This window comes from Syngnathus acus, chromosome 15, assembly GCF_901709675.1.
Source record: "Syngnathus acus chromosome 15, fSynAcu1.2, whole genome shotgun sequence".
Classification (NCBI taxonomy): Eukaryota; Metazoa; Chordata; class Actinopteri; order Syngnathiformes; family Syngnathidae; genus Syngnathus; species Syngnathus acus.
In genome coordinates this window covers 9,173,001-9,198,611 of record NC_051100.1, presented here as the reverse complement: position 1 = coordinate 9,198,611, position 25,611 = coordinate 9,173,001, and the positions used below count along the sequence as shown (strand labels likewise).

At 39.6% G+C, this 25,611-nt stretch overlaps 1 protein-coding gene across 6 annotated transcripts in view; it reads left to right on the top strand.

Annotated features, from left to right (window-relative positions):
• Positions 1-25,611, top strand: part of macrod2 (mono-ADP ribosylhydrolase 2) — a 274,895-nt gene that overhangs the window by 150,367 nt on the left and 98,917 nt on the right. For all 6 annotated transcript variants that reach the window (XM_037271888.1, XM_037271887.1, XM_037271891.1 and 3 more), the window contains one exon: positions 19,380-19,501. In XM_037271888.1, the coding sequence (XP_037127783.1) occupies positions 19,380-19,501 (122 nt within the window). The remainder of the gene's footprint in view (positions 1-19,379; positions 19,502-25,611) is intronic.

Here is a 25,611-nt window from a genome sequence, read left to right as displayed (position 1 = left end):
TTCATCTGTGTTCAAACCCTGGCAATAATTCAAAGCCTCAAATTTGAGCTACTTTCCCACATTTAATTGCTGCTGAGAGTACTTCCAGAAAAGTCCTGTGTAGTGATGTTGCGTCTGTCCAAGCACGTTTGCCTAAACCTTCCATAATCTGCGCTGCGGTTCAGAGGAGTGGGCCAAAACCAACAGATGGGTAGAGGAAAAGAAATGCTGCGGCAGTGTTTGTCGCAAACACCACGCTGAGCGGGTGTCCCTCCACAGATCACTTGGCTCGACATCCGCTGGGCCTGCGCCAAAGAACTACAGCTAAAATCATAACGAGACAGCTAGCAATGGCTAAATTGAGGTTGACTTCTGACTTCAGGCAGGCCATTGTTAACTTTGGTATTCCCCTTCAACCTCTAAGTGACCTCAATTCTTCATTCAATTTTATTTTGAAAATCTATAACTAAAAATACCCTTGTATGTGTAGAGTACAGCATTCATTTCAGCCAACCTTTAGTTGAGTCCCAATAAAGTTTACGCTTGTATGTGTTTGCACTTAAATGCAAATTCACAAACATGCTGCAGATTAGAACCCAGAGCATTAATTTACTCGTGGGAAGGATTGAGTCTTCTGTAGTCATTCTTGCTCTCTCCAACAGCCGAAGTCTGCAGCCCACTGTTTAGCCCCAGGCATGCTGCCCCCCCGTTCGTGTACGTGTAGTATGTGGGTGGAAGGAGTGCAAGGCAAGTGCTAATGCTTAATATGAGCTGGCTCCCTCCACCCCTGTAAACAGGATATAATATCAGTCCTTCATTAATGATGCAGGGCCCAAGCTCTCAAAGCTTTCGACCCTTAATCAGTGCATATGACTGTATTGTACTGTCACAGGAAAGTTGTGTGGATCTGTTGACAAAAATAAATATAAAAACAATAAAATGTTACAGTGCTCATAAAACCATGTTAAATCAATGAAAAGAGTCAGAACCTTAGTTGGTAGCATGGTTTGTTTGTGATCACAGGATTTGCTGGAAATCAATAAAAACATGACAAAGACTGATAGCGTCATAGCGTTGCGTCTCCATTATCATCCCTCTTAATTTTCAAGCTGCATTTCCACCCTTTTTTCTTAGCCTAAATAATCACATCCGTTTGTCATCAACTCCCTGGGAGCTGCCTTGTCACTAATTAGAGATACTTTCTGGGATGTTGGAAATCTACTAAGGGACGGCATTCTTTCCCCCCTTGTGGCACTCATCTGTTTCCTGCTGTTATTCTTGTACTGCACGCACACTTCTTGCATTGCACGCACACTGGCTGACGGGTGACTTTGATGTGTTTGGTCTGACCGAAGTAGCACTCAGCTGTCTTTGCTGCATACTGTTTGGTATGTTGTCTACCTGTACATACCTTCTGCTAGTTAGTATTTGATAATCAAATACTAAAGAGACATTTATGGGAACATTTGAAGATTAAAAAGGACGGTGCATTGATACATCATAAAATCCAGGGTTGTGCAAGGGGCCGCTTTCTGAAGAGTGTTCAAGGCTGACCATAACACTGAACTAGGTTTTATTGTGTGTGCCTGTGGCGTCTTCTCACTTCTGCCAATCAAACTGAAGGAAACTTGCTTCTCCATAGGGGTTGGTGCTTTAACTGCACGGGTCTCTAATAATAGGCTTATATGAGTGGGTACAGTAACAGATAGTGCTTTCCCCTATCCACCTCACAAAAAGAATATAGCGCTATAATATACATTGACCATGAGGTGTGCTGTTGTTGAAATAGAGGTGAAATAAACAGGCAGTGAGCACTTAAAGCTGAATTTTGAGTGCTTGGGAACAGGGCTGTGTGCACTTATAAGCCAATCACAATTTGGGTAAAACAAGTGGCTAAGCCACTGTGAATATTCAAAGAGAATGATTTGAAGTAGCAGTGAAGGACTCTTTAGTTTCCCTCCCACATCACTGAGAAATTGATCTTAACAATGACATTTCTTTCAGTGCTGAGATTCCTCACAGCTTTAAAAGACTTTGCTTTTTGCTCAGTATTTCAATCACCACTTACAGCTTTTGAGTGGAAAAATATGATATATGAAGTATGAAAACAGCACAGGTGTCATGTATTTTGCAAATATTACAGTCCTGTATAGCCAGCCACATTTTTTCTAGCCTTTATTTATACGGTGTTTCCAAGCCACCATATTTTCATGCATTTATTTTCCCGACCGCTTACCCTCACGAGGGACGCGGACATGCTGGAGCCTATCCCGGCAGTCATTGGACGGTAGGCTGGGTACACCCCGAACTGGTCGCCAGCCAATTGCGGGGCACATATAAAAGAACAACGATTTATGATCACAATCACAATTTGGAGAGATATTTTAATCAATGCTTAACAATACAAATCAGTCTCGCGAGTTTTTGTCTATTTTCTTTTCTCAGTGTGCTGTGCCCCACTCAATGTATAGTATTTTTTATTCTAAGGGAAGGTAAACTTTGATTCGGATGCTATGTGACCTTGAACTACCTTAATAGATTTGTCCATATCTGACTGGATGAGATTGCCTGTTTTCTCCTCTCTGTCACAGCAAGTCTCTATGCGAGAAACACTTCATCCAGGGAACATTTGCATTAGTAAATAGCACAAAACTGACAGGCTCGTCTATAAATGAGCGAGTATGCTGTCCAAACTACTGGTGGGGAAATGGGACATCTTGGGGGCATATGTACTGTATATGTTGGCTGACAGTGATAAATGCTGCCTCAAAAATACAGTATAAGTGATTTCCACCACATTTATTTATTTATTTTTTTATACACTGACTAAAATTGGACCGTTTTTGACTGGTCTGATTAGGCAGCTATTGTCTAGGGAAAAGCAAGAGAAGAGATGACCAACAATGAGGGATGCACCCTTCATAGAATAGGCAATGAATTTCAGTGAATATAATTTTTGATAATAGTTCTGAAAAATTATTAACAGTGACAGAGTCTCTAGGTTGGGCTTTTCTGGAAGAAGAAAATATTAAGCCTGGAATAGCATGTCAAAAGCTTTATTGTGAGGAGCTCATTTTAGGAAAGATGAGTTTGTGATGCACTACCTGGAAAAAAAAATTGTAGTACTTGGGTGTCAGGAAAACACATACAGGTTGCCTGTTTAAAAATTCAACGCATGAAGTAGCATTTGTGCATGCAACTGCACTAAAGGATTTAACAGGTGACATATTTTTTGTACTCTTGTTGTCATGTTACATTTAAAAATATTACCAACACATCTGTTAAGGTGTATCGCTCGCTCCTTTTGTATGTTGGACTGTATGCAAGCAGAAGAGCAAACATTTTAGAACCCTTTGCGCAAAAACCATAAAAGGCACCTCATTACTTCATAAAAGTGTTTTATAGCCGCTGATGTTTTAACGGTGTTTACGGGGTTTGTATGAACAGAAGCTTCATGTCAGAGGCACATGATCACTGTTGCTGGGTCATTGCAGTCTGGCACTTAACTTTCTTCAAGGAGCTTTTATGCCTTGATAAACCATAGCAATTAGTCACATATTGCACAGTTTGAGATATTTTGCAGCATAAAGCAGAGCAGTGTGGAAGCTGCTCTATGATAAAGTGGGTGTGAAGATAAGATATCTTCTAAAATGCAATCTCATTTGTCCTCTATAAAGCCATATTATTTGCTTGTTAAAATGGCAACTAAGAAGCTTTACTCTTGCTTTGAAATGCCATTCTGTGTAAAGAGTGATGTATTTTTGAGGTTGTAAATGTTTCTCCTCAATTTTGGTCACCTGATGTCTGGTGTCAGAGAGGTACAGCAGAATGTTTGTGACTGTTGATGTGTAATTTTTTAGTGCAATATACTGCATGCAAATGAATAGAAATTGGTGTTGTGCGTTTTGATTTTTAATTATTTGATATTGAAAACAATAAAAAAAAATAGAGGTGAGTTATCACTGTTAATAATGAAGTTCCTGCAGAAATAATGAAACAACATAACATTGAAACACATCTTTCCACCACAGTGACTATAATTAAGTTTTTACTGGTAGTTTGTAGAGCTCTGCACTGATGAGGAATTGCTAATATTGGGCAGTGGTGGCATAACAAGTAACATTGTTACTAGTTTAACTCCATTTTTCAATCAAATGGATGTGACGTCATTGTTTTCAACATCAAATAACGTGCCAGCAAATGAAGGGACACATAACGCCTTAGTCTCAGCAGAAGCTAGTATATTTCCTCAGACAGTTCTAAACTTTAATGCATCGCTTCCAATTGACACTTATTTACCTGTTTGGCTGATGCTCAGCCTAGACCGTGCCTAAAAAGATAAGATTGCTTTTTTTTTTTGGTCTGCTAATGTAGTCCAGTGCGTAGGAATGGAAAAATAAATAGGCTGAGGAGAGAACACAATATTCCCATGGCCATATCCAGATGATCCATCCATCCATCCATCCATCCATCCATCCATCCATCCATCCATCCATCCATCCATCCATCCATCCATCCATCCATCCATCCATCCATCCACCGGATCACAATATATTTTAGAGTGCATTTTTCTGTTATCTCCTTAATTGCAGTTTTATAGTTCAAGTCATGGCCAAGTTTACATCTAGTTGAAAGGGATTGTAAAAGGTTTGCCAACAGCTTCTTTTACGGTGCGGTGCACGTCTACAGTGGCCTATTCATCCTCGACCAAACACTTTTTGTGGAGGGCCTAGACACTCACTTCTGGCCATATTTGTCCAAATCAAAAGTGGTTATCAATGCTACTGTATGCTTTCCTGCTCAGACATGCAACCATGGAGACAGCCCATAACAAGTCCAGACAGCCAACCATGGACTCAACCCTTAACTCCGGTGCTTTGTGTCATTCCAATCTCTTCACGCATCCACTGCTCAACTCTAACTAACCAAGGCCGTCTCGGACTGCTTGAGAAAGCCAAAATAGCAGGCCCTGTAGGGACTGTCTTACTCAGATATGAGCCCTCAAAGAGGAATCATATTTCTCCAGTGAGGTATTTAAATGTTTGCTTTGCAATACGCTTTTTGGATTCGTGATGATTCATGATTCCTTATATATTTGCACAGGTAAAGGAGTTTAAATTAATTGATATATTTTAATAGATTAGCAAATAAGCTAATACTGACTTACATAAGCAATGGCCATCCACACTAAGACTGGTATTAAGTCGGTGTGTTCACCGATGCTGTTGCATTGTGTGCTGAAAAACCCCAAACCAGCTAAACAAGAAAGTTTGACATTAATTTGAAATTGTGTCTGTATGTAGCTGCAGCTCTGAAAAACGGAACGTCTTACACGTTAATGATGTCACATCACGGAGTTAGCGCTTTAGTTTGCAATGTCACTGCGGACACCTGACATTGAGACTTCTTTTTTTTTTTTTTTTTTAACCAATAATGTGAATATACACAACAAAGATTTTACCCTTGGCTTTTTGCAATGCTTTTCTTGGCAAAAGCTAGGTTGGCATTATGGTGGTCAAGTGGTTAGTACATCTACCTTTGACTGAGGTCACTCAAGATTTGGTGATGCTTGTTTGAAATGGATCATTTGTAAAACGTTTTGGGCCAAAAGAATTTAACATTTCACTCTTCCTTTAATGTCAGTTGAGGTCATACGCTTGACTGTCGTATTGTCCTATTCGTAAGACTAAGTTGATACACTGTATTATATTAAATTGGGATGTCGTGTAGTATCCCGAAGTAAGCAGCTCTCAAAGCAAGAGCTCTCATTGTAAAAAAAACCTCATCCACCTGTCTAGAGAAAAGACTTGCTGTGTTTTTTTGTGATGAATCTTTAGCACATGTCCTTGACAAATTATCTCATTAACGATTAATTTAGATTGAACATGTATGAAAAACCCATTCATCTATTCATGGAATCTCATTTGTCCTGTTTCATGGAGTGATGCATTTGACAAGAAGTATGAAGCAAAATGGGAAAACTCAATCGTCCGAGAAAATGGGCTTTCTTAATGTCTTTGTTGTCTATAATGTCTTTAGAGGGGGAAAAAAACTTGATTTGGATTTTTCCAGATATGTTTAAAAGTGTTCTTGATCTTAAATGAAATGATTTACAAGATGATACAAGATATACAATTTGTTTATATTATCAATTGATTTATTATATGACAAGGTTGTCACTTCCTACTCGAGTTGGTTTTTATGACATTTTCCCCTTCTTAAAGTGATTCATTTGTTCTCGCATTTAATGTATGGATGTGTGGATGTCATTAGAATGAAATAAGAAACATTAAATGTCTGTTTCTGTTGTGGTATGACATAAGAAGTGTTTTATTCTTTAATGTTTTCTTGACCAGTGGAAATGTCAGCAACATAAGCATTGGCTGAAGAAGTGACAGAGGCAAAACGTAAAGCAGGCGTTGAGGGAACAACATACCAGCTCATTAAACATATATAGTTGAGAGACTAGGGTTGAAGGAAGGGTCAAGTAAAATAAGCCTTGTTTGGGCTAAAAGGCATCTGGTTGTGTAGAAATGTTTATGCAATTATTAGTTTTAGTGACATTAAAAACACACAAATGTCCACCATTTATTGGCCTCCCAGCCAGAATATTGTGGTTATTAGCAGCCTAATTAAGTGGGAATTAGAGGCGCATCATTTTCCGAAATACTTCATGCATGTTGGCTGTTTACATTCAAAGCTCAGTACATGTGTATTTGTGTCACTTGTGGACTGCCATTTTTTCTTATTGCTATCTTCTCATTAATGTTAATAGTGATCATATATTATATAATGGAAATCCTGTTGCCATAAAAAAATCAATACTTATCTAGTGTGACTGCCATTATTAATCTTTATATATGTTTCATATATTGTGCAGGGGGACCTTAGGCTGCCCATAATAAAAGGCCACTCAACGAGTCAGGATCTCGTGGAGATGTTATGTTTGTTCTTGCATGGCCATCATATTCGCGCCTTGAGCAACGTTGGGATGCTCTGTTTTAGGGGAGTGTTCATCCGCCTGCCAATATCCAACAACTTCCTACAACCCAATACAATAAATTTTTAAGTGGACAACTTAAGGAACTCCTGCGCAATACTCAATCTTGTTATGCCGCACTTTTGTGATTAAGAGCTGGATGTATAAAGTTGACTTGACACACCTGTGAGGTTGATGGAATGTATTTGGACAGCTTTATGAACATATTTTAGCTAAATGGGCCCTTTGTGATTATAGGTGAAGTTTCACATCTTTGAATTGAGATCATGAAAAATTGAAGCAAAGCTGGTCTTGTTTACAGATTTGTTCAGTGCTTTTCTTTTATTGGATCCTTCACTGTTGCTGTTTCTGTGGGTATTGTAAAAAAAAGGAGAGATATAGAGTTCCTTATAGTGTGATATGTAGATGCATGAACTGAAGAATGTGGGTTACAATCAATTTTGACATCTACTTTGCTACACGTCCAACCTTGTTCAAATGTGCATTATTCACTCATAGTGCAGTTTTTGCACTTTACTGAGGTGTTCTTATTTTTACAAACGTCAATTATATTTTAAGATACGTGTCCGTTTAAGTAAATTCAATTCCATTCAGTTGTTGCGAAAGGATGACTGATCGTCCAAGTCTTGTTGCACTGAACACGTTGTTTATAACAGTCATATGCATTTGTGAAAGTGTTCACTCACCTCACACTCCGTGACTTGTTGGCGTTGCTCTGCATTTCAGCCTCCGAAATCAAACGTGATTCATGTCCAATTCAATTGCACTTTAGTATCATTTTCCCAATGTGAAGACATTTAAATGAAATTAGTGAATCTTCCAGAGTTAAACAGATATCATCAATCATTTCAGTGCAGGGAGCTGGAGCCTTCGCAAGTTGAATTGGGGTAAAAGGCAGGCTACAGACTATATCCAGAACTGGTTGACAGTCAATCACAGGGCTGTATTTAGAGAGGTAGCTAATCATATTTGCACATTACATAGTGAGGACTCAACCCACGCTGTTTGCTCCAATGTCAGGTGACTCAATGATTTCATAATAATGAAATTATTTAACGTCAATGACTTGAGGTGGATATTCTTCTTTTCTCCCTTCACTGAAGCTGCTCGATCTTTTGGAATGTGTTTTCGAAAGCCAGAAAAATCGGCAGAAGTTAATCTTTTGAAAGCAGCTCAACTGAGCTCCTGTGAGATACGCTGTGGCCTTGTGAGATTTGCCCATGTTTCATGTTACTTTCTGGGCGATGACAGCCTCCAGCTACCAAGCTTTTATGACTTTAATAACATCACTTTTGTGTGATTATCTTTAAGGAAAAGGAAAGCATTTCACCACATCTAGACCCGTTTGTACGAAGAGAGAAAGTTGCACCTCCCAATGATTGCTGGGTTCCACTTGGTCATATAAGGAGCAAACAGACAGCAAAAATAGGTGTCGTCAAGGTATCCTTCCTGAAATGACATTCTTACATAGTTAGGTAAAGACTGGCTTTCACATGATCAGCATTCACATTACAGGCTGAGTAACAAGAATAATGGAGCTCAATAAAAACAATCTAGCACTGAAATAAACCACAATTAAACAACCTTGTATTTTCTCATTAGAAGAGGAGTTCCCTGCTGGGCTCAAAAGAAGGCCACTGCTTCAATCTTTAACCATGTGCTGCTCTAACACTATTAAAGCGCACGCATGATAGGACTTGCTGTGTTAACATTCTATGAAGATTGAGCATTCCCATCATTTGAGGGCTTCTTAGTGTTCAAACCACGCTCAACAAACACATGCCCAAAGCCTCGTTATGTTATACAAACACATTGTATACTGTTGTCTTTCTGCAAAGTATCATTTACTCCACAAATCCTTCGACAAAGCCCCAGCATCAAGTGTGGACTGTGTGCAAACAAGTCACACGGTTTGGCTTTGCAGCTGCAGCACCAGGAGAGGCCTGTGTGCTTTGGAGCTCTAATTTAATTGAGGGATTAGCATTAGCGTTCAGAGTATAATATTCTTCTTACAGAACCGGCCGGTTAACCTTGCTGATGTGCCGTGCTGGATGTGAAGCCACAGAGTCGAGGGGGTTAGCTGAGGCCTTCCTGAATGTTGTTTGGGGTTTGACACTCTTATTGATTCCAACAGATGGCAGAAGCTGCTGACTCGATGCCCAGATGAACAGCAGTGGAGTGGCTGCCATGGCCTCATTAAATATTCACTCATGGGTGGCAGAGCAAACGTTGAACACCCATAGAACAACAATAAAATAGCAACTGCATTTGTTTGAAGTATTTTTGAACTCCTATGCCCTTAAGATATTCAACAATCTGCATCAATGGCGTCCACAGCTCACTATACTCGATAACCCAAGTTGGGTTGTAATTAATTATTCATTTAGAAAATAGTGATTCATTTTTCGTTTGAAAGCATTGACTAAAGATTCCTAATCTTTTCATCCAATTTCCAGCAGTCATCATTGACAATTGTGTTAATTATTAACTCTTATCAATTGGAAATTGGGCTGGAATGAGCTGTGGAGAACTTTGAAAGAATTTTAATACTTCAGAGTTTTGGCTGTGAATCTGTCTTGTATGCAAAGCACTCAATATGAACCTGCACACAGGATTTCTTTATGTTAGCAATTAACTGGAAGACAGATAAGATTGTTGGGCAGGTCAGGGAAATAATTATGGGTCTTAGGCAATGTCAGGCATCATATTAGGTCACATCAAGACCTGCCTCTTCTGTCCAAAATTAAACATGAAAACATGCAAATGAGGCTTCATCTCTATGCGGGAATGCATTTCCTGTACTGCTGCAGTAACAAGCTCATTGGGATGCGTTGCTATAGCTGCTCTTTTATTCGTGCAAAACACCTCACCTTTAGAATGGACCGAGACATGCTCTTGGTGAAATGACAAAAATTATTGTGTAATATACCAAAAAAACTGAGGAATTACTTTTAGGGGGATTACAGTTTGATGAAGCATCAGTCTCATAATTTCTCCTGTTGAATTAAACAAGATGATGAGAGTGGCAGCACATTTGTATATAGCGGAGCTGAACATGCTCAATGGCATTAGAACCCAATTTATTACTTGCTTAATTCCTGCTGGGTCTGTGCATGTTAAGTATGCACTCAACGTGAGATAAAGCACATTAGGTGAGGCCATCCATCACTGGGTATTCTTACTGTAAAAACAAAATATACGTATATATAAAAAGCCGCAATGCCACTGTCATCTGATTGACTGACAGATTTGGGTCTTAAGTGATACAGTGAAGAACTCCACACCATTTCCTGGTTTTAAGCGAACGAGCCAGAACCAGCCATCACCAATACAGTTTATACAATACACGTTCTTTTTTTTACAGAGCCTTTGGCAAATGCTGTTTTTAACAGAGCTCAGCTTTAGATATGGACAAATACTCTTGTAGAACAACTATTTGCAATTCACTTCGCTTTTGCTGGCCAATTATAGAGCTCTGGAAACACTCTTATTAATTCCCTTGGTCTTTCCCTCAGTTTCAGTTTTGGTCTGTCTCATTTAGTTTCCTTTCCCACTCTTTCTTTGGCTCTATCCGCCCTGCAGCAAGAGGCTGGCGTGGTGTTGACCAGCCCTCATGTCCTTTAGTGTCCGATAACAGAGCCTTCTCATCAGCTGCTTGCTTCAGCCGAGCAAGGTCTGGCTAATGGATATGGCTGGCAGGCATACATCCCTTCATCCCACTGCAGCCACTCTGCTCTTTTCCACACCTCTCAATTATTTAGTCTACACCTCTATGCAAATGGTTTCCTTCTGAGGAGAAAACCTGCCGGTTTCATCTGGTTGTTATGCGTGCTGATGCGAGGCACTCCAGAGATGTGCTGGCTGTAATGTAATGGTATAGTTGGTGAGATGGTTGCATGGTGATCCCTCATCTCCTTGGCAAGACTTCATCAGACCAGAACCATTAGAGTCTGATCTATCGGCACGCCGCTCACAAGTGGTATCACTTTTTAGCAGTTCCCTAGCAACCGCTGCAAGCGCTGGTCTGCTTCACTATGCTGCTTAGTTGCTAAGCTACAGAGACTGACAAAACTACACATGGGTGATCTCCCCATGGGGTTGAGGTAAAAAAGAAAAAAAATGGCCGTATCATAAAGGAACAAGTTCAGTGAGTGGGAGCACAAAAGGATAGATTTCACAACACACTGTTCTCCAGCCATCTGTGAAGTGTCACTGTGAATATTTCTCACTGTGTGCTTGATATGCGAAAGAGTATCCTTTTGTGTTTCCATTTTATGGATATTAGAAGACCTGCATCTGTTTGATTATAGATGTGTTTTATGGGTCATATTCTGGCAAACCGAGGGCACAGAGCATGGGAGGGAAATATTGTATTTTTGGAAGAAAATATTTAAGGCACATAAAGCAAGACAGTTTTGTTTGCGGCATGAAGGTGTGCTGCTCATTTAGCTCTTCCCTCCCATGCTGGCCACCTGTTAAAGGAAATGAAATATTCTCCTTGTTGTTGGTGCACGTCACATCAGGCAAACTGCTTCGTTCCTGTGTGTATTGCCGAGTAATGGAAATGCCACTAAATTATCAATAACCCTTCTGTTTAGCGAATGCAATTTAGATTTAGAATTCACTCAGGGTTTCTGTCTATTAGAGAGATCTTGTTAAAAGTCAAGGCATCTTGTGGAGCCCAATGTGCATCAGAGACTGAAACTTCCTGTTAAACTCATCTGGGAGTCATTGTGCCCTTCCAGTTTTCATTCTAAGCAAAGTCATACCCAACCTTAGCAGATGCTTTAAGAAAACACCAGCAAGCACATTTACCCCCAGTTCACACTCTCATATTTCATTTCATGTCCACTGAGGTTACTTTGCCATTTTCTACCCCACTGCAGATATCGCAAGGTGAAAATGGTAGGCTATCTGTTTATTTATGGGAACTGAAGCCAGGCCCATGTATTTACCATAGCCACAGATCTTTGTGTGTTTTCAAGATATCTCTAAGGTAATTTGTTGAATCTTTACACTGGTTTACGCTAACAAGGCAGGGGGGAGTCTCTCCCCCAGATGGCGGCATGCCTCTGCCTCCTGAGAGGGCTGCACACCAGGCGTTGGCAGGACTTGTTCTGCCAAAAATTATGAAGCACGCTGTCACAAGCATTTTGCTGTATTGGCACAAAATGTTGGTCCATGTCTCAACATGGGAGAAGGCCTCGACTATTTTCTTATCCAGACTCATCGCTGCACATCTGGTAACACTAACACCTTTTCTAGTAATATGCTTACAATTTTGATTGCCACTGCACAAGACGTTGTCTGTGATAGTCTCTGGGGAATATTGGTTTGTAAACAAGCAATAAGAATAAACTCTTATAGGGCTGTATTTCCCGAATTGTTATTGCTTATTACAAAGATTATGCTGTACTTGTCCAACTGGTCGAACATTTCATATTATACACAATGTTGAGTAATAGTTGCAAATGTGTAGCTATGCACATTGGTATTGATAGATTACATCATATTTTGCACCAGCCCGTGAAACGCATGATCCAAATGTTACATTTTTATTGCCAGTGTCTTGAAAGGAATATGATAAGTGTAGGATGATATTGTTTAATTTTTAAGCATGAACGCTGTCTTTTTGAACAACCTATTCTGAATTAACGCTTCATGCTTCTCCCAAAAGAAAACATGCTGCTTCATTTTTATTTATTTTTTACAACATTGTGGACACAACATTGTGAAACCCTTTCTGGAGTGGTCATGACAGAAGGAGAGCAGCAATTTTTTAGCCTGCCTTTATACTCCCGCCATCAGATAAGAACAGCGGATAACATGGAGACGCGAGGTCGCTCAGCAGACTTGCATTAATGCTCCTTAGTGGCACTCTGCATTTAGGGCGAGCGTTTGATGACACAGGAAGCCAGGTGATGTTTCTGTATCATCAACAAACATGGGACCCTTATAAAGTAAGGTTACACACACACACACACACACACACACACACTCACACTGTGCAGCATGATGGACGGGAGGTTGTCCCACCTCTCTCCCCCAGCCACTATAATTCATGTCAGTGAACTATTTTGGACAAAAGCCTCTTGTTCTTTGATATATTTTGCTAATCACTGCCACTGCATACACATTGATCTTACCCTCACACAAACGCAGATTTAATTAGATAATTTGGAGTGCTATGTTTGATGGATGTGGCACAAGTGAGACTTTGCCATCGATCTTTGTATACAAGAAGACAACATCTCACAGTTGGTTTAGCTGGTCCTGGTGTTTTTTTTTTGTTTTTTCCCACCACTAGAGATCAAGTGCAATTACAGTGGGATTTGTGCTGAATGGCAGGATTAAGGCAAACTGTTTTACCTTCAAAGTACACAAGGTGAAACGAAGCAGTCATTTTCAACCCAGTAAAGAGAATTAATTTACCTGAGCCCCTGTGAGTACACAGTATTTGCTTCACTTCTTAATTGTTCTCTTTTTGTTTGGAGACAAACCATAAAAAAAATCAATAATAAATAAAATGTTAATTTTCAAGTTGAAAGGCAGTTTTTGCTAGTCCAAATACTAAAGCACAGAAAAAGATCTACATTTATAACTTAAATGTAATGTAAGAATTTATTTACAGTCATTTGGATTTGTTTCATAGCATTTCTCTTGACTGACAGTTTTCATTTGTTTATTTTTTTCCAATCAGATCTCAGCTTCTACATATCGCCATGTAAATGCACATTGTCGAATATCTCCAGAACCCCGAGTACAGAACTGCAACCATATTTTGGAATTGGATGATGGATGAATTCCCTGCAGAGTTGAAAGTTTTATGAAGGCAGCAGTTTGACTTAAGAACAAATTTATGTTCCCATTATCTCAAATTGGAATTACACAACATACTGTTTGACCTCAGATCATTCACGGCACTAAAAATGTCACTTTCACTCCCCTTAACTACTTTAATGTCTTTAAAAAAAGCCTAGCAATACTCAAATGAACCTCTTCAATAGTCAACAAAGGAATTCATCATACACCGTCAATATTCGTCCAATAAAGCTGCTTCAAAGTAAAATTGCACCCGGATATGAAATGAAATGATGGCGAGCAAGTGAAAAACATTGCACACATCAGTGCTACCATTCAGACAATGCTTAAAATAGCTCTTCACACCTGAGTGGCACTACAGAGAGAATCTAGAGGAGGATGAACCACAATCCAATGCTGCTGTCAGTCCTGCCTGTAAAAATTCTGAATAAATGATTGACGTGTTTTATTCTCCAAAGCCTCATAGTTGACAATTACATAACTTAGTAAGGTGTGGTGAAGATGGCCCAAATAAGATTATACTGTCCATAAAAATATTTATTAATTACATAATACGTTCATTTTTTTTCAGATATGATCTGCCAAGGTTTAAATCTTTTTTTTTTTTTTTCTGTCATTCAAGATTATGTGTATTTGTCTTCAATCACTTCAAATTTGCTTTGAGCATGTGGTGCTGTGCCAAATGTTCATTGGTGAAAACCATCAGTACTACCTGTGTTTTTGGCTTTGTTCCATCTTTTTTTTCCAACAAATTCAGCAGTTTTCTCCCTAAAGACTGTTTACTCAAGCTTTTGGTTGTACTGCTTGGTATCTGTGTGTTCTACCCTTTGAAGGTAGCACAAGGCAGGAAACCCACTTCAAGCTAGGACCATGCTTAAACTTTTAGTTCAGTCTCCACCTGGTCTGGTCTACTCCATGTGATATCATTCAGCTTACCACTATCAGATTTGACATCCAAACTTTTTGTTTCCACTTTGGAGTATCTTTGTTATTTTGTTATTATTTGATGCTGTAGTGCTTCTCAACAGATACAAGTAGCATGCAGCATTGTTCAGGATCACATATATTTGTTTATTTCACTGACTTGTTACTGTTACACATCCAAATGATATGATGCCACACTATTTATACAGCTGAAGCACCTCAAGCCATGCAGCCCACATGCCACATGAGCTTGCTCAGGAGTGGTCCATGCTCAGTGAGAATGTTTTTACACCTTGATGTTTTATCCCTAGATGGTAGGGTGTCAAAATGTCAGTTGTGAGTGTACCATGTGAAAGGTGTGTACCATATCAAACATTTCAAACAATTAATTTTTTTGGGAAATGGTTCCGCTGAGTGTTTTAAACAAGATATTTTGATAATTATTTATTCCAGACCCTGATTCAAAATCGCTTTGTAGTTTTGTAAATAATTTATTTTAATGATATTACTAGTGGTTCACCTGCTTCCTAAAGTAGTATGTGGAAAAATCACTAAATTAATGTGGCCTGTACGTGATTTCCCAAGTGCAGTACGTTGATGTACAGTTCAGTTGAATTTAACTTTTAACTGCAATAAGCTCAAGCCTTTTATTCTTCTTCTGAACATGTTGGCCTACTACACTACTGTATTTTTATGCCAGTCCTTGTGATAGCACTTGCAGAGACAAGTATTTTTTTCGAGGTGGTACTTGGTATAAAAAGTTTCAGAAGCCCTGCTCTAGATAATCCTTCTTTGTGCAAATGCCGTGTGGAGTACAACTGCAGTCCTGAGATGACACTAGGTGGATGGGTCCTTGTTCCAGCTTCTTTAGTGGAGCTAGCTGAAATACGCAGAGACAAGAGGCTGCCCTGGTCACTCTCACAGATGGAGCTGTAATGGGGCCATGCACCGTCTCTGCTGACGGAGGTCTCTGGGAAAAATAGGACCTCTATAGTCCTGCTGTCATTTTGGGGAGATCATACTCTCTTTCAGAGAGCCTCCAGGTGTTGCAGAAAGAAAAAAAGAGCTCTTTGTCGAGGCTGTCTCTATATAGGCCTGGCATGGTGGCCTGGTTTACCATTTTAGCAGTGTGAGCTGTGCATGGTTTCCCTTATTGCATTGTGCTTAAAAGGTTTTGCTATTTGCAGAATAACAGAATTTTTTCAGCAGAAATCAAACTGCCGTGACGAGTAAAGTTTGACAGTATGGAAACTCATAAACCACTTAATAAAAATGTCATGTTTCCCAGTGACCGAAGGGTCAACAACTTTGTTCTTTTCTGGAGACAACTTGAATCCAATAGGACTCATTTTTTTTCCAAGAATGACTATAGTTAACAGTCTTCGGAGTTTGCAGTTGTTTTGTCAAATTGGGGAAAAAAATGTGTGACTGCTTAGGTTTTCAATGTGGTCAACTAAAGTGCTAATCTCACTTGCACTTTAAACCTTTTTAAAATTGTTCACCTGTTTAAATGTGCAGCACATCTCACAGTGGAAATCCACAATGTAAGCATTGTGTATGAATAAAGCAGCTATTGTCGTTGTTTTTAAGAAGAGAAGGGAATATAAATGAATGAGCAACTATTTCTGCTTGGCATGTGGCAGATGATTTGAGGTCTCCAAAAATCTCGCCTTTCTGACTGGAAACGGCGGCGAGTGTTAAAGGATCACTCTGCACTCTCGGTCACCATGACAACACCATTCCATGTCCGAGTGGGTGTCCACACTTCATTTGGTAATCCTTATTGAATAATATTCAAACCGCTGTCTACATGGCAAGAGGGTCTAGGCTAGTAATCATACCAAATGCAGCATGAAGCGTCACGACTGGAAATACGCCTCTTTTTTCTGTGTTTTGTAGAGCTGGAAGTCAAGTGGCAGTTGTTTGTGAGCACTGTGTAAAGTTTATACTGGAAATTTATAACTCAAGCACTGTTTTCTCTCTCTAAGAACATTGTGTGGTAAGAAATAATTGTAATTCTAAAACTCTACAACAGGATTTACAACCATCGGACCGAACGTAGGATAGGACATTTATATATACAGTGGATACAAATCCTATAATTTACTTGCACGGATGTATGGCTTTCAAAGCTTGACTACTTTCAGTTAATTTTTCACAGCGCTAACAAATTCACATCATCAAATTGATCTGACGATGGCACATTAATTACTTTTTACACATTGGACAGCATGACTATACCTTGATTACAGCTATCACCATATTTGTAAACAAGAGGACTTTCACATGTGTATGTGCAGGCTTTTTGCAGTCTGACTCAATATTAGCAAACCCATCTGAATATTTTAAAATATGCTGTAGCCGCTTATAAAGAAATTAGAACAGTGTTGTTCATTCAAGCTACTTTGGGTTGGATTTCTTCACCGTGTGCTGCAATGATAAAGTAGTTAATAAAATGACACTTCCTTTTGTTTGGTTTATGTTTAGGGACAACACCACAACACCATGCATCTTCCAGCACGATAAAATCCATAATTTTATGCTGCCGCTTCTTGTTCTTGAAGGATTATGCATTATGCGTTTTTCTTACAATTTAAGACAGTTCCAAGATGTTTTAGGGGCCAGTTCTGTTTCATACAAGTGAGCTACTGCATATCCTGCCCTAAAGATTGCCAATTCCCCTCCTAGCTCTTATGAACGACTGCGACAAATGTATCTTGTGATCAGAAAGCCACTGGTTCTGGCCTCTGCCTATTGTTACATGTTATGTCATGAGCTACGAATAATTTACCTTACTGGAAATCTATCCATCTGAAAATAACTGCTGTAGACAACAAATTTAGATTGAATTTGGAATCTGGTGATTGAGTGCTCCTTGTTATTGCAGCCCAAAACTTGTTGGCAAGAAGGAACTTTCATTTGCTGTCACACTACAGTAGATTTGAATTTTTTTTAATGTGGGATTAAGCAAAGCAGCAGCCTCAAAGTCATAATAGTCAAGTGAAAATGAAAGATTGATTAGATGGTGAAGTTACAATCCTACTCTAAAATAGCTCAGCACTTTTGTTCTAAATGAAGGCTGGATATTTATTTGTTGTTGCTAAGAAAGTGGTGTCTTTGAAGTGTTCATGTCCCCTCGGTAGTAAACTGAGGAATATTTTAGTGGGAATGTCTAAAATGATCACACACACCACAGTTTGTGTGTTTAGGGGTCATTTCATTTCCAATCCATTGCCAACAATCCAGACTTAGCAGAGATCGCAAGCCACAAGGGACAGCTCAGTTCGATTAGTTTCTCTTTTTGTTGCTCAGCCAGAAATAGGGGAGCAAAATTTGCTTTTGTCCCCATTTGGCATGTAAGCATTCTTTGAAGGGGAAAACTTCCCATACAAGGACATTTAAGGATTAATGAAATGTTAACAGAGATACGGATATTACCACAATGAATGATTTATTCTAGATTGTTTTCTGATGCTGTAGATTTTTTCTTTTTTTTTTTTTTTTAACTGGTGTGCACGTCCATTTTTGAAGAGTATCTCCCTGATGCAGTGCATGATAAAACAATGTCACCAAATAATTTAAAATGCAGGATGGTACTGATCGGTGTGCTGTTACTTTTTTCTGACAGTATGTTGAGCCAGCAGGGTGAAGAATTGTTTCAATGCACTTATTCACACTGCTGTGTTTAAGTAGCTCTTGGCTTCGCAATGATAATGGTGCATATGGTATGTCAGTATGTGCCTCTCGGCAAAGAGGATGTATCGATAGACTGAAATACATTGTGCTGCATTCAATGGATAACAATAAAAACAGAGGAAGGATTGTAGCAAGAGTGATCCTCACGACACACACTGGATAGTTAATCAGCTAGAAATTATGTTACTTAGACTTGTACGAGCACTACACTGAAAACATATATTTCTTTTCATAATATGTATACATGTAGTATGTATATTTTTTTCTGTCATAATTATGAACACTTCTGCCATGCCAAATGGCTGACAGTTCACTAATGATTGATTTTTGAGGGATACTAAAACAACAGCCAAGGTGTTTTGAAGCTCTAAAGAAACATCTGTCCCTTCTTGCTGCGGTTTGTTTACCAAGGAAAATGTACCTTTTGCCTTCCACACTCGGCTGTAAAAATATTAATCAAATATGGATGTGCTGAGGATACAAGTGGATTCATTGGTACGGATGAGATAGGGCTTCTTCATGTATTTTCTTGAATTCACTACTTGTCTAGTCTTTAGCACCCCTCCACACTTGTTGCTGTACAATTATGCTGTTGTATACTATTCTATCCAGCACATCTTGAAGGAAATTTATACTCAAGTACAGATAATACTATTGGTGTTTAATGGATGGTACCAAACACAGTGACATTTAATGTAATACATTTACCACAAGTAATTGATTTGGGGGTTTTTCCTTGTTTTTCCTCAATCTGGGGATTTAGGAGTACATTCATTATAGATTTCAATCCCGGGTTGCTGTTCTGGGCATTTGCTCAGTGGTTTGGCAGCCCGCTGAGAGATTTTATAGTCACTTAGTATTACACTGCATGCTGCTTTAGAACTACTGCCAACCATGTAACCTTGCTAGAGGTGTCTGCTGTTTAAAATAATCTTTGTGTTTTGTCCCTTTCCAACAGTTGTGATCCACACCGTGGGCCCGGTGGCCAGAGGTCATGTGGGCCCCACCGAGACCAATGACCTCACCTCCTGCTACCAGAACTCCCTCAGGCTGATGAAGGAGTATGGCTTGAGCACTGTGGTGAGTAGGGATGAATTGTACTATAGAAATATTGTCTTAAAACAAGCCTTTCAGTGAATAAGAATAAAATAAAATAGAATAAAATAAAATGATTATGATTTAATTTTATTATTATTCGTTCATTAGCTGAGCTCACGAGGGTTGCAGGATTAAAGAAAAGCAATCGATAATACAACAAGGATTGCAGGATTAAAGAAAAGCAATAGATGATACAACAAAACTACAGCCAACAATGTAACACTTTCAGCACCTCTTGCTTAGTCTGTTTTGTCTGTGTTTTAAAACTGCTAGTGCTTTGTCAATTATAGCATAGGTAAGGCCCTGCAATCCTCGTAATTTGCTGCACAGATCGGAAGGTCTGATGCTGCCTTGAAAACCCTAAATTCTGGTTCAAAAGCAATCTCTGTCCCACATCATACCTAACACACAGAAATCAGACATGGTGGAATGGCAACACAATCCACAACTATCTGTGTCTAAATGTTTACAGATTTTTTTATAGATAGTCCCTTACTCATTGGGGTAAACAAATCAATGTATTTCTCAAAATAGCCACAAATCTCTTTTTTAGTGTCAGCCTACGGCCCCCACAACCTCATAAGAATCCAATCAATGGAAGTACTTGCCAGCGTAGACGGGAGACACTGATTAGTGCCAGTTTCATTAAAGATGATTGTGACAAATTCCTGCACTGATGATGAATCATTGTGGCCATGATAGGCACTCCAGGTAGCAATTAAATGGGTGTTGAGAGAGAAAGAGTTATACGCATTTTTGAAGTTCTATCTACCGCTGATATTTAAATGTATCTGCACTTTGGAAGAAGTTATGCTAAATATTTTGTGTCCAATTCCAAATTCGTTAGTATTTATTGTGTATGTCTATTGACACACACGTAAAACAGCAGATATCACAGTTTATATGTCTTGTGTATGTAAGAACAACCTGCATGCCTACATTGTTGACCATGTGTCAGAGATAGAATTAAATCACACACAAACAGTTCGCAAGTCTTTTTGTCTTGGGCAATTTATGTCTCAGGTGAAATTACTTTAAAAATGCAGCCTTACCTGCCAGTAAGGTAAAAAATATATATATGATTGGTCTATATATTTGACCTGTATGTATGAATATCTACACGTCAAAATAATGCACTTCAAATCTGCAACAATGATTGAAATTTCAGCTTGTCAGCCCCCTTCCAGCCCCCCTCATCCAAAAAAATAGTTGAATTTCTTCATTTATTTTTACAATATTATATATATTTGTAAGAAGCAGAGGCTCTGTTTTTACTCACAGCCACCCGGATCCTGTTTAATGTATTTATACAGATGTTATGCATTGAGAATGCCTAGAGTGAAAACAGTGGTGCTCTGTGATTGACTGGCCTTGTACGATGAGCCTAGTCATTACATCGTCATAACCACAGCGCTTTCCATCAAACTGCAAGGGCACCACTGCACCAGCATAAATTTTGCCGCAAGGAAAATATTTTTCAGTGTTTATGTGTTTATGCAAATATGTGGTGTTTTGCTGATTTGGATTTCCTTGATATGCAAGAGGCACTTCAAGAGATTCTCCGTTGGTATACAATTTTGGTTAACCAAAAGCACAACTTTTATTTTACATGTCTGACACACACGGAGAGAAAGTTCATTTCAATGAAAGTAAACAGTTTGTGAAGCAACCAAGCTCAGGATGACTGTTCCCCCCTTACAAAGTGGAGAATTGATTGGAGCAATGGCAAGAAGGGGATTGGCTTCATTTTGGAAACCTAGACGGACGGCTCAGCTGCCTAATGGGGATTCTAGGGCATTACAAAGGAATACGAGTCAAAACAAGGCCTAACGCAAAATAAACTCCAGCATGAAAGAGTAAAACTCCGCAAAGATAGTGTGTAATCCCCTTTTTTTAAAGCCCAAAGCCATCCTTTAGGCCATGAAACAAGTATACCCGTACTGCAGTAGCAATCTTAACATCCAAATCTTCACCTGACTGGAGCGTGTCAAGACAGAGAAGTAAATGCCGGTGCCTTGTACAGATGAAAATGGATTTCCCTTACCTCAGGGCAGCTAAATGTATGACTGAACATCAGCTAAGATCCCCCAAAGACAGAAATTAGTTTGAAGAGTTGTTCCTGTATCCAAAGTAATGTTGGGCTTGTAGCTCTACTGGGGGGGAAAACGCAACAATTGCCATCTCAGGGGTGTCCCTTCTTTTGTTGTATCTCCTTATTCCCATTATAGTAGAGTTGAGGGCTTCACAAGAAATACAAATCAGATGTTTGCTGATTTGAAAGTTTTACAACATTTAACACATTTAAGGTAGATTTACACAGTTTGTGTATTTCTATTTTGCCCTGGTGGTTTTGATTTGATATGATTGTGATACAACCTACGGTAGGAGTGATTCTCTGATGAGAAATGCCAACACTCTCAAGTCAAGATGAACTGGCATTGAACTACAAGAATGCAGCTGAAAGCTGTCAGTCTCAGTTCCTGAAGGAATACTAAGGGTACAGTATGGTGGCTGCTGGCTTGCATTTGGCTTTAACGCATGCCGGAAAGTGATAGTGTCCACATATATACAAATCCTCTGTGGAAACACAGAAACTGTCTCATCCCTGAAACGTTGTGTCCGTGTGTGTTTGTGTGAGTGAATGAGCGAGTGCGGCGGGTTAGACATGGTTAATATGTATTTCGTCTTTCCTTTTAAAGAGAACTGTTATGCTTCAGTTCAGTGCATCTTTCCATTGCTTTGGCTGAAAGAGCAGCAGGCTGTCACAACTCCCTGGGCTCTGACTGACCACATCCCACAGCCTAGATGTCAGTGTTGCAGACTCTTCTCTGCAATTCTGCATGGTGGAGTTAGGAGGGGGCTGTGCAGCCTGTAAGTAGGCTTAAAGTGTGGCATGTTGTCAAACAGCCCCCTCATCTGCTCATTGCTTGTCACTCTACATTATTTGCTACAAAGAATCAATGTTAAAGGGGAAAAAAGTGAAAATACAGTGTTACATATACATAATAAGATATTGAAGTTTTTATAAAAGTAATGATGGGACTGAGGAATCTGTCTGACTGTAATTTGCCATGATGTATTTTTTTTTAAAAAGTCTTATTTTTATTTCAGTTTGCATGTCGTTTCTTTGTAGCGTTATGTGGAAACAGCTGAGGTTTCTCAGAAAACTTGCTTGTGATGAACAAAATTCAGTCCCTTAAGTAAATTGTTACATTTGGATGATTGGTGTAGGTGTGGACTATAGAAAGAGAGAAAAGGCTGGGGTCATCCAGTGGGCATTCCTCTTCATTGGTGTTTCTTATGTTGAAGCCACAACATCTCTAAATAGCCTAACAGTAAGCTACCCCCTCACCTACACTCCACACCCCTTTGCCATACCCCCTGTGTCACCCTTGGACTTTGCATCACAAGGCTGTTCTCCCTGAGCCAGGTGTGTGCCTGGCTGCAAGCCATCTGTCTTGGTGTTTGTCATTGTGTCAGATCCAGTGCCAGTTGCTGCTTCTTTTGGAAACACTTTACCAGGTCTTCATAGTCTGTTGAAGAGGGTGGCACCTCACAATCATTTTCAGTCATTTTCAGATGCTCTATCAAATTCCTTGTATTCTATATTAATTGGAAAGATGAGAGTTTTCCAGCCATTCTGGAACGCATCAGTTGCCTAATGCATTTGTTTTTTTCCCTCTCATAAGCCACTTCGACCCAATGTTCCCATGGAGTTGTCAGCTCCACGTATCTTAGATTTGTAGCCGCTATTTCTAACTATACATTCATCCATCCATTCATTTTAAATAAATGTCTGCTGTGTTGAATCTCAATCAGTTGCAGGATGCTTGCAGTGATGTTTTGTCCTCTTGAAGTTGGCCTGCTGGTACAAAATGTACATAGGAACTTTCATGCTGGTGCAGGTTGGAGCTATGTGGTAGTTTTCATGTCCTAGCTCTCAGGTTACATGATTATGCCACAAGGAACAGGCAGAAAATTCTCCGTACCACAGTTTTGTGTTTATAAGGGAAGGTAGCAGTTCGTATGTGACTGCTGACATAACTCCGCTGCGCTCCCTTCATCTCCCAAATGTCATGCCAGCAGAGCTTTTTCTTGTCTATGCTGTCCCTGTTGGTCAAGATCCTGTCGAGCCGTTGCGATGTTTTTGGCATGCCGCTCTCCCTTCTCCACCTTGTGACCTCTTGAACCACAAGCCTGCTTTTCTATACTGATGTTGCTTTATGTCACTTTCAGCATGAAGACTAGCTCTCCCATATTAGACTCGGCCAAACACATTTCTGAAGTTGAGAACTTATTTGGTGGTCTTCACAGCTTATTTTCAAGTCTAAGTCCCTCCTCTATCCACTCGGAGTCTGCTATATGAATAACTGTCTCCTCTGATTCAGAACAGATCATGATCAGCCTTGCTTTGGTCCTTTGAATTCTTCTATGAGCACAATTTGTAATTCCTTTTTGCTCTCCCTGTATGATCTTATTGATAATAGATGACAAGAACCCCAAGCTGATCTTCCAACTAGCTCCACTTTATCAAGGATCTTGTATATTGTTAAAGGATGCAGGAGTCTTGGAAAACTGAAAGCACCACAACTTGAGTTTCTCTGGCAACAAAGGCTTATTGAGGTGATTCATGTAGTGTGTCTGAGCAATGCATTACAGCACCAGCTGAAAGTAAATGAAAAAAAGTTTTAAATTGTCATGCTTGATGATACTATACAATTCATATTCTCAGAGGAAAATAATGCAACATACAGTGTGTGTGTGTGTCTGTCTGTGTGTGCGTGCAGGCGATCTAGGTAACGTCTACAAATGCACTCTGTGTGACAAGTCAGGCCTTTGGGGAATCGAGGTCCTCTCTGAAAAGCTGGGTCTTGCAGTACATGGAAGTGAGGACACAGTTAATGCAGGTCCCCTGTCTTTAGTAATGGAAGGCTGCGCATAATTTCCCCTGGAAGCAAATGTAGCATCTGTCAGGCAAAAACTAACTAACTGACTGACTGACTGACTGACTGACTGACTGACTGACTGACTGACTGACTGACTGACTGACTGACTGACTGACTGACTGACTGACTGACTGACTGACTGTGTGGAGGGGGACGCCACCATCTGGAAGCCATTCAGCCTTTGACTTTGTTTTGTTTTAACGACTATATCAACTCACCTCTTAGAATGTGACCTTTATAATAAAAAATAGACTGGTATTCATTTAAGTAAGCTGTGTATTTAGTCATTAGGGAGTCTTCTACTAAGACCGTCTAACAAGGATTCTCATCCCAAAACAACATTGCATAAAGATGCATCAAGATGTATTGTTGAGCCATGGTCTTGTGGGCTAATTGAGTCTCTTTTTGCCTCTAATTTGATGCTGACAAGCTACAATTTTATGTTATGTGAAAGTATCTGTCATTAAGCTCTGGAGTGTAGTGGGCTGGCAGCTGTCAGTGTGGACAGTGACAGGGTCACACACTACATTTAGAGCCCTTCTTTATGACTCTCAGGCAGTCCTGGAAGTGTTTTGTAGTCATAACATATTGGTGTTGAAGAGATCCAACAGGGAAGCCACAAATTGCCCGTTGAGAAAAATCCTAAAAGCCAAGTGGATTGGAGATGAGTGGTGTAGAATGATAGGATTAGCCGCTCCTCTCTGTGGGCTCGTTCCAAGGCTACGAACAGCATTAGTGCCCATTCATTTTACCCAGAATGCATTTCTACAAACACATTTTTACAGTGATACATGCACGTGCACACCCTGCTTGACAATGACAGCTACTATGAGATAATCTTCTTAAGAAGACAGGAACAGCATAGAAATGAAGCTTCAGAGGCTCAAGGGACTTTTTTGTTAAGGGACATGTTGACGTTTACGCTAAACGGCACAATTTGTTTTGAAACTTGGTGGAGGGGTGGCATATTTTCAGATGTAGAAGGAAATTAGAATCGAGATTTATTTTCTTTTTCAACCATTTAAGTTTGACCATTGTTTTGATTATAACATTTTACCAGGCGCCAGGAGTTAACCACCTGTTAACACTAATCTGTTTTTTCTTTGGATTCACAAAAATGCCATTCTCTGGCATCTACAGCATCTA